This window comes from Centruroides sculpturatus, unplaced genomic scaffold (genome assembly GCF_000671375.1).
Source record: "Centruroides sculpturatus isolate CEXI.00-Female unplaced genomic scaffold, Cexi_2.0 scaffold93, whole genome shotgun sequence".
Taxonomy (NCBI): Eukaryota; Metazoa; Arthropoda; class Arachnida; order Scorpiones; family Buthidae; genus Centruroides; species Centruroides sculpturatus.
The window spans coordinates 992,275-1,001,032 of NW_019384297.1; the positions used below are offsets into that span (position 1 = coordinate 992,275).

An 8,758-nucleotide genomic window follows, 5' to 3' on the forward strand; every position below is an offset into this window, starting at 1 on the left:
CGAGTCCGATGTTGACGCTATAAAAAGGCGACAGTTCGACACGCCGGATATACGTCACTCATCTAAGTTCGACTTGGGAATTTTTTTGTTCAATAATAAATGTGAATTCTTCTTCCTGGAAAAAATAAGACATTCCCTGAAAATAAGACCTAGTGCATTTTTCAGAGCAAAAATTAATATAAGACACTGTCTTATTTTCGGGGAAACACGGTACATATGGATATTTCATAGTGTTAAAACATTATGAAAATTTCTGAGCCTTAAGAAATCCAACATGTATGTATCTGCTGGCAAGTGTGCACACATTTCTGTATATAATTTTGTCAAATATCTGGTCTATTCATCTATAACAGAAGTTATAGATGAATAGACCAGATATTCGACAAAATATATTATATTATATATATATATGTATACAGGGTGTATCAGAATGACATTTTAAAAATTTGGGGGATTGTAGAGGATGAAATTTTGAACATTTTGATATAAGGAACCTATAGCCAGAAATTTGAACTAAAGTGTCTACAGTGGTAGGAAGTGCTTGACCGCCCTTCACTTTGGTAGCTACCCTTATGTTCATTGACATCATGTTATTGCTGCAGATGGAAAACTGTAAACACACAACTACAGTGGTCTAACTGAGCCTGTGTATTTAGTGCTTATCATCCTTTAGGTCACCCCTTGCATCCACTGGCACTGTGCTGTAAACATACAGTCAATGTGAGTCGAAGTTAGTGGTCATCACATTGAACATTTACTCTAAAGTAGTGTAGCCACTGATTCGATGTACAGTTTGATTCTACTGTTTTGTCAATAAAACTTGTCATAAATACTGTATTCTACTGTTTCATTCAGCATACTGACCGCATAGAACGTACAAAGTGTTAGAGAACTTTATATCACATTTCCGGCTATAGGTTTCTGATATCAAAACGTTCAAAATTTCATCCTCTACAATCTCCCAAATTTTTAAAATGTCATTCTGATACATCCTGTATATGGGGGGTTAGATGAGTAAAATTCCTAAACTGTCTAGAAAATAAACAAGGGATTGCAGAGGAGACGAGGGAGAATGGGAAGGGAGATGACAGATGGAGACGGCACGAAGAGGACTAAAGACAGTTACAGATGCTAAAACATTATCATTCTATCCATAATTTGAAGACGGTTATGAATGCTGGCATATTATTGTTATTTCTATCACTATTCTTACATATATAATATAATAAATGTTTATATATCTTGGCAATATTTTGTACTGATCTAGTCAGTCTAAAAGTACCTTCCCTCTGCACAGATACATTTGCTCCAGTGGTGTTCCCAATCCTTGAAAGTTTATTTATTGTTTATCAATAAAAATCATAGTATGTCCTAGTAGAAACTTAATCATTCTCTTTAACATTAAAATTATTTGTCCTTGAATTATATATATATGAACATATGCATTGTATATATTATTATTGAAGTGCAATTACCATTTTGACTTGTATTCTTTTATTTTTTTTATTTTGTATGAATGTATTTATTGTGACTTACTAAGATACTATAGTCACATTTAAACTAAATTTAAATTTTTTATATTTCAAAAAACTTCTTTACTCAACTGGATAAACATGAATTACTGCACAACAAAAACCTTCATTTTAACTCTGGTTAATTAAGATCAAAAACACTTGTCAAGTTTATAAATTTAAAATAAATTATTTACTGTAATTATTAAGGTTTTATGTTGTGTAGTGAATTTTTAAAATTATTTTTAGTGGTGCTATTAATTTTACATTAATAAAATAACTTTTATAAATGTATATCTTGATTAATATATTATTGTAATTTAAAATATTTTATTTAAAATTTTAAATAAAAGATAAATCTGTTTAGTAATGACTCATGCATCAGACTGAAATAAACTAAATTCTATTAGATTATTTTAAAAATTTATCATTAAATGATAATTTTGAATGTTACTTTTATTAGTTTATGAAATTATTGAACTATTATATAAAGTTTTTTGACAAGAATATTATCAAGTTAAAAAATATGAGTTAGTTTTAATAAAATTTTCTTAAAGTGAGATTTATGTTTTAGATTTAATTTATTTTGGAATGAATCTCTAGCATATTTATACTTGATGTGAATTACATTGATAAATTATGAATTTCAAAAATGATTTTTATTAACTTATAATTATATCTTCAATTATTATTTTTGTTTCTTAGGTACTATGAAACTTCATCATTTAAAACAGTCCTCATGAATAACATCTAGATCACTAGAAAAAATTTATTTGACTTCCCCTTTTAATTCTGAAATGGAAGTAAATCAAAGAGAAGAGGATGGGAATTACAAAATTACAGAGAGTATTTCACCTTACAAACAAAACAATCTACCTCATAACACATTCCCACTTTTGGAAAGTCAGGAATTATTTGATGAAGCAAATATTAATGAATTCCAAAATAAAAGTACATCTTCCTGTGAAACAGGGTATCTAAACGAACCAAGAGCAAAAAAGAGACGCAAACAGAGCAATCCACTGAGGTATCAGACAACTCTGTTGTCAAATTTTGATGATGATCAGGAAGATTATTTGGTTAACAATAATTCCGAAGATACTGTAACATTAGAAGAAAAATGTAGTGAGAAAGAGCAGTTAGATCATGTGGGTAATTTTCAGTGTCAGCATTGTTTAAGAACATTTTCGACATCAGATATTCTCAGAGTTCATCTTGAAGAAGAACATGTTTCGAAGTTATTGGAAAAACAACTACATAAACAAGCTTTCAATAAATCTGCTTCAATAAATGAACAAGAAAATAATTTTGATCTTGCAAAGGATAATTCTTCTCCTAATGATTGTCCACTACAGTTTTCTAATGAAAAGTGGTTATATGGTAATATTTCTAACAATAATTCTCAGGAAGATAAAAGCACTCCATTTTCATTACCAAATATTCCACCTCTTGTTGCTGTATCTGAAGGAGTAGAAAATCAGTCAAGAAATATCTCACTGCCTTTACCCATGTTTCATAATTCTATGACACCATTATTTTTTCCTGTTTCACCTCACGCCCAAAATTCATCTTTAGCAAATGGAAATTCCAATACAAGCACAGGTCTTCGAATATTTAATCCAGAAGCTTATTGTGAACTGTGTAATAAAGAATTTTGTAACAAATATTTTTTAAAAACTCATAAAGCGAATAAACATGGCATTTATTCTTTGGATTCCATAACCAGTTCATCCTGCTCAAGAGCTTTCAATACTAATGGATCTAAAAATTTGCCTATATCTCAGTTTCTACCAACAGAATTTCCTTCAACAGTACATACTACAAATATGACTGCTGGTTTGACAACCAATTTAACTGCCAACTTGACTTCTAATATTACTACCAGTTTAACATCTAATATTACTACCAGTTTGGCACCTAATATCTCAACAACTTTAACTTCTAATATTCCAACAAGCCTGACTCCTAATATTCCAACAAGCCTGACTCCTAATATTCCAACAAGCCTGACTCCTAATATTCCAACAAGCCNCTCCAGATTTTATATATAGCTTATTTTCTTAAATTATATATTCATTGTAAAAATAATATGATAAATTATGTTTATGTTAACATTCATAAAAACAAAATTCAAAGTATTATTTGTAAATGTATTATGCAATATTACCATCTAAACTTATTTGAGCTCTATGTACTCCTTTGGCAAGATAAAGAAAACATATTTTTTTAGTGTAGTAATGTATAATATATGCAAAGTCAACTAGTCACTGTAATTAATCTAATGAAGTAAGTGTAGGGAGCCCGTTCTTAATTAATCAGCAGATTCTGCCCCATCGGTTCGTCTCACCAATTAACCAGACCAATATTTTCACAAAAAAACTTTATTTCACTCTCAGGGACTGCTACTTCACACTCCCTCTCCCTCTTGTGTCCCAAATTTCTCTCTCAAAAATTTCTTCTTCCTGCGTTTTCTTCCCCGGTCTTAACGGCTCCTCGTTAGCGTGTGTCGATGGATGGATCGCATCTGCCCCAATGATACCCCCCTCAGAGAGGGAGGATGAGAAGGTCTGATATCACTACACACTCCGACAAGACCGCAGAGAGGGAGGGCGAGAGGGTCCGATATCACCACACCCCCGCCGCAAGACAAGTGTTAGGGTGTTAACCCGAACACAGGTCTGAACTACAATTTTCAAAAAATAAAGGTTACAATAAATCTTAGCTTCTCAAGAATACAAAAAGTTCATACAGACAATACACAACATAATTTTCCTTTTACACAAATTATATTCATAGTTCTCATCACTACACATCGAAACAAATGTCACTTTTAATGTCACAAATACACTGTTGAACTGGAAGTATCGTGAATTCCTCCAAAATGGGTCCACTGCTGCCTATGTCGTCAACACATTACAAAAGTTCTCAGTTACCCCACCAGTCGTTGGCGGGACCGTAACTTCCACCATAGTCTCCTTTATATTGAACATCATAGTTGTTTCTTCTGTAACCAACAGCGGAAGATGAGTATTTATTTGACACTGCGATGTAATCTGTGTTGCCTCGATCACAGCCGAACGGACAATAATCACGAGATCGGAGGCCGCTGGAGCCGTACCTCCTACTTCGACCCTCTAAATATTTACTTCAATTATTGGTCTTTTGTTCATCTTGCCTGTTCTGATTGTCATCATACTTTGAACATCTACTACCCTTTCGACGATTCCAGACACTTTTACTTCCGTGAATGCCGTTGCACCAGCGGTTCCTTGGAGCATCTTTTGGAGCATGGGGACCTCGCCAGTTATGATCATATTCACTGTCTGTCATGTATGACGTGTAGCTATCAGCGCAAACTTTTAGATTTCTTTTTCTAACATTAGAGAGATCTGCTTCTCCTCGCTTATGACTGCTTTCCCAATTGTTTACATTTCCAGAATCTTCGTGGTCACTGTATTTCCGACTACTAGAATCTTTTGAGCTCGGATAGCTTCTATTATGACTATCGGTCCTCTCAAACAATACTTTATTGTGAAGATCTGTATATCGATCACTTGTATCTGAGTGCCGGTTTTGGTCCCAATCAGTTGGTTCACGACTACCTGTTCCACTTACATGATTACGAAGGTGAGGAGGTCTGTACACACCAGCTTGTCCTTCCAACACTTTGAGAATACCAGACAGCACAAGACGAGGGCCCTTCAATTTCTCGGTCAGTACCACTGTGAGGGGGATAATAAAGTTTGGTTGCAATGGTCTTTAATAGCCATAGGGACCTTTACTGTCCGTGCCTTAATCTCTTCCCCAAACGCTGAGCTCAAAACTATTGTTCCCCAGTTCCCGTCATTAGAATTGGTAACATCTTCAGGGCGCAAGACTGGGACTTGGGTGCCTGAATCTATGATAGCTTCGGTATCTTGCCCACCTATGTTGACCGTAACGTATTGTAAACATTGAATACTAGGGCCTGACTTCAAATGGCTGCTCATTTTTTCCTCAAAGTGTTCTGACCTCACACTCTCCAATATCGTGACATCATTCTGTCTCCGACCGGTCGAGGGTTGAGTGTGACTATCGTTTATGGGTGTATCCCTTTTCTTCTGCAGGCAGGATCTAGAAATATGTTGCGTTGATCCACAGATGAAGCACCCCCTCAATTTTATTTCCTGACGATAGTTGAGTGTGTCTTTCTGTCCCTCATCCCTCAGTGGTGGGGGACTGTACTCCTGGCCAGTACCCTGGCACTCTGGAAGATGCTGCGACCCTTGCAACTCATTGTACGTCTCAGTTAGAGATTTTCTCTTGCTTTCGAAATATAGGTTGCACTCTCTCGCCATGTTGATAGGGTTAAACCACCCCTCACCCTGACGAATGCTTATATGGGCTGCCGTATCGGCATCCAATGTCTGAAATAATCTGTCCGACACGGTTAATAGTTTTAAAGTGCCCAAGTCCTTCATTCTCCTCAACTTGCAATAGTATTCCCAAGACGATGCTATTCTCGACATAAATTGCATGTGAGTCTCGTTGGGCCTACATCTAGCACTTCGAAAATTTTCTAGGCAGCATTGGGCAGACAGTTCGTATTCTCATAACACTAATTTCTTCACGCTTGAGTAATCCTTTAACTTGTCTCCGGTTATATAAATCAAAATGTTTGAGGCCTTTTCTCCCAGAATATCGATCATTATCTCCGCTTTCATCTCTTCCGGCACATTCTTTGATTGGAATGCTCACTCTATAGATATGAAAAATAGGTTCCAATTTTCGGACTTAGTTGGGACTGGCAGTGTTAACATTTTGATGCTCGTAATCAATTTCTTAATACTCTCAGCGGGCCCATCACCCAGATGGCTGTCCGTAAGGCTAGGACTACTGTTACTCGCCCTGCTTTGAATAGTAGTGTTAATCTGCGCAAGCTCTAACTCGTGCTGGCATTCCCTTTCTAACCTCTCTTGTTCCTCCTTCCATTTTCTTTCTGCAACAGTAGAGGTTAAAATCTCCAGCACAAAATCTGGGTCACTAGCAAAATCGTCACTTTTTGTAATAAGTTCCCTTAACTCCGATACCTTCAGATTGTCGTCTATTGTGCCACAAAGCTCTTCCGCCATGATCCGTAGATCTTCCTTCTTAAGTCCCTTTACACTTAGCATTCCGCTGTGAATTTCATTTCCGACAAGTACAAAATTTTCCTACCTCTTCTCTGGTGTAAACCTTGTATATTACTCAAACCTTTGTGCTGTGCCCAATTACCCACTCAGCTTGGTTTTGATCCACTCTTCTTATTCTGGCTCATAATCACTCTCTTCACAGATTGAATCTTGTCGATCTTACTTCACTATCCTATTGGCTGCGCCAATGTAGGGAACCCGTTCTTAATCAGCAGATTCCGCCCCATCAGTTCATCTCACCAATTAACCAGTCCAATATTTCCACAAAAAAAAAACTTTATTTCACTCTCAGGGACCGCTACTTCACACTCCTTCTCCCTCTCCCTCTCATGTCCCGAATTCCTCTCTCAAAACCAGAAAATGCACCGATGCTCATCGGTGCATTTTCTGGATTTGAATATTGACTTTGGAGGACCGAACATACACACCTCCGTGTACCGCAAACCTCTCTCAAAAATTTCTTCTTCCTGCGTTTTCTTCCCCGGTCTTAATGGCCCCTCGTTAGCGTGTGTCGATGGATGGATCGCATCTGCCCCGACGAAACCCCCCAGAGAGGGAGGATGAGAAGGTCTGATATCACTACACGCTCTGACAAGACTGCCAGAGGGAGGGCAAGAGGGTCCAATATCACCACAGTAAGCAATATACTTTAACAGTGGATAAGGTTGGAAAAAAGAAATGTTTTCAGCTAGTTAGTGGGCCATTTTCAGCCATATACAGATAAAAGTGAAATAGGGCATTTTACTTTTCTCTGACTCCACCTGAAGATGGCCCATTAACTCAGTGTTTAACCTTTAACCTTTATTGTTTCTCCAACCTTACTCACTATTAAAAGTGTGATCTTTACTTTATTAGTAATTCAGAAAAAGCTGCATTTATTCTTTACAAATTTCAAATTGAAAAAGTCATTTTTAAAATAATATAAATAGAATAATAGGCAGTGGCGTGCCATCCATGTGGAAGCTGTGGAAGCACAGCTTCTCTTGTATTTTCTAAAATATAAATAGATATAGTGTGATTATTTTCATATTTTAACATATTTTGAATATTACTTAAAATTAATATTTTATTATAACCACATTATGTATCTTATTACAAATTTCTATACTACATGTGAAAAACAATGATAAAATTGCTATTGTATATTCGAATATAAATTTGTATATACATATTCCCAATGGAAGCACTGTATTGTTGAATATGGGACAGCTTCCATGGCAAAAATATTTGAATGGTGTAAAGCAGCCAGATTATACACATTTGTGCATGCACTTTACAAAGCACCAACCTCATATGGTTTAGTTCCTGGATGCCACACACCAAAATATTGTATAATGCTTCCAATGACTGTATCCAGGGCCGTCACAGCTTCCCTATCATCAAATGTTACCTCACGCCACTGATAATAGGGATTGTGAAGAATGTTTTAGTGGAAAATTTTATTTGTTTTTCAAGGTTTCAAGTAAAATTGTTTTAAATATTTTTTATAATTATATTTCAAAGGAGTTGTAAATAAAAACTAATTTATATGTCTTTGTTTTTAGTTTTTCATATTTAACAATTAAAATATTGATTAAAACTGCAGATCTAAATACTTAATAATTTATGGTATATTAAAAAATATAGGTTATTTTAAGACTAGGAAGATCAAAAAATTGTCAGAAGAAACCAGAATGCTCAGGAAAATTTTTTGAGATTGAATAGACACATTAAAATTTTATAAATTTATATTTATATTGCTAGCAGGTTGCATATGTAATCATTTGCATTAAACTTTATTTAAAGATGTTATTACTAAATTTTATTCTTTCAAATATATTTTGAAGTTTGAATCTTTACTGTATTAGAATTTAATGTTCCTATCTCAAAAGAATAAAAATTTGTGTTTATTTTATTAAAAGCTTCAGTAAGGCAGATGCTTTGTTCATACCGTGTTTCCCCAAAAATAAGACATCCGCAGAAAATAAGACCTAGCACAGATTTTGCTGAATTGCGAAATATAAGACCTCCCCCTGAAAGTAAGACCTAGCGAAGTTTTTTTTTAGTCGTAACGGTCATCGACAGATGGTTGAAAGT

The 8,758-nt window shown here is 35.2% G+C and overlaps 1 protein-coding gene and 1 pseudogene across 1 annotated transcript in view; one reads left to right on the forward strand and one right to left on the reverse strand.

Annotated features, from left to right (window-relative positions):
* The window catches only part of LOC111626267, a 68,808-nt gene that overhangs the window by 52,489 nt on the left and 7,561 nt on the right, over positions 1-8,758 (forward strand). Inside the window, exon 2 of the mRNA XM_023369616.1 lies at positions 2,217-3,539. Within this exon, the coding sequence (XP_023225384.1) occupies positions 2,309-3,539 (1,231 nt within the window). The 5' untranslated portion in view covers positions 2,217-2,308. The remainder of the gene's footprint in view (positions 1-2,216; positions 3,540-8,758) is intronic.
* Positions 4,267-6,911, reverse strand: LOC111628962 (annotated as a pseudogene).